At 43.5% G+C, this 1,055-nt stretch overlaps 1 protein-coding gene across 1 annotated transcript; it reads right to left on the bottom strand.

Annotated features, from left to right (window-relative positions):
- Positions 1-22: 22 nt before the first annotated feature.
- Positions 23-1,002, bottom strand: LOC119644155 (dentin sialophosphoprotein-like; the record flags this gene model as incomplete). The annotated part of the gene is made up of 1 exon (XM_038043683.1): positions 23-1,002. A coding segment is annotated over one exon (980 nt), but the record flags the coding sequence as incomplete, so codon positions are not given.
- Positions 1,003-1,055: the final 53 nt, after the last annotated feature.

Below are 1,055 nucleotides of genomic sequence, written 5' to 3'. Positions count from 1 at the left end.
ATACACCTGTTGATTCATTCACCTGAATTTCCGTTGTGTAATCTGTGATGTCGCTGGTTACTTCATCTAAGGAATTTGCTGTTGATTCATCAGCAGTGCCAGCAGGGGCAACAGTTGAATCTACAGACATAACTGTTGATTCGTCCACCGGAACTTCCGTTTTGTAATCTGTGGTGACGCTGGTTACCTCATCCAAAGAATTTGCTGTGGTTTCTTTCACAGCATCAACAGGTGCAGCAGTCGAACCTGTAGATACAACTGTTGTTTCATAAATCCAAGCTTCATCTGTAGAATCTGCGTTATCGTTGGTTGTATCATCCATGGAATTTGCTGTTGTTTCATCAGCAGTACCAGCAGCGGCATCAGTCGAATCTGAAGACAAAACTGTGGTTTCGTCAACTTGAGCTTCAGTTGTAGAATCTGCGAGATCGTTGGTTGTATCATCCATGGAGTTTGCTGTTGTTTCGTCAGGATTATTAGCAGGGGCGGCAGTCGAATTTGCAGACATAGCTGTTGACTCATCAGCCTGAACTTCCGTTGTGTAATCCGTTGTATAGCTGGTTACTTCATCCAAGGAATTTGCTGTGGTTTCATCCACAGCATCAATAGGTGCATCAGTCGGATCTGTAGATATAACTGTTGTTTCATCAACTCGAGCTTCAGTTGTAGAATCTGCGGGATCGTTGGTTGTATCATCCATGAAGTTTACTGTTGTTTCATCAGCATTATCAGCAGGGGCGGCAGTCGAATCTATAGATATAACTGTTGATTCATCAGCCTGAAATTCCGTTGAGTAATCTGTGATGTCACTGGTTACTTCAACCAAGGAATTTGCTGTTGTTTCGTCAGCAGTATTAGCAAAGGCAGTAGTCGAATCTACAGACATAACTGTTGATTCGTCCACCTGAACTTCCGTTGTGTAATTTGTGGTGACGCTGGTTACCTCATCCAAGGAGTTTGCTGTTGTTTCATCCACAGCATCGACAGGTGCAGCAGTCGGATCTGTAGATACAACTGTTGTTTCATCAACCCGAGCTTCAGTTGTGTAAACTGTG

This window comes from Glossina fuscipes, unplaced genomic scaffold, assembly GCF_014805625.2.
Source record: "Glossina fuscipes isolate IAEA_lab_2018 unplaced genomic scaffold, Yale_Gfus_2 93421, whole genome shotgun sequence".
NCBI lineage: Eukaryota > Metazoa > Arthropoda > Insecta > Diptera > Glossinidae > Glossina > Glossina fuscipes.
Note: the sequence above shows the minus strand (reverse complement) of the source record. Positions and strands in the feature narration are given on the sequence as shown.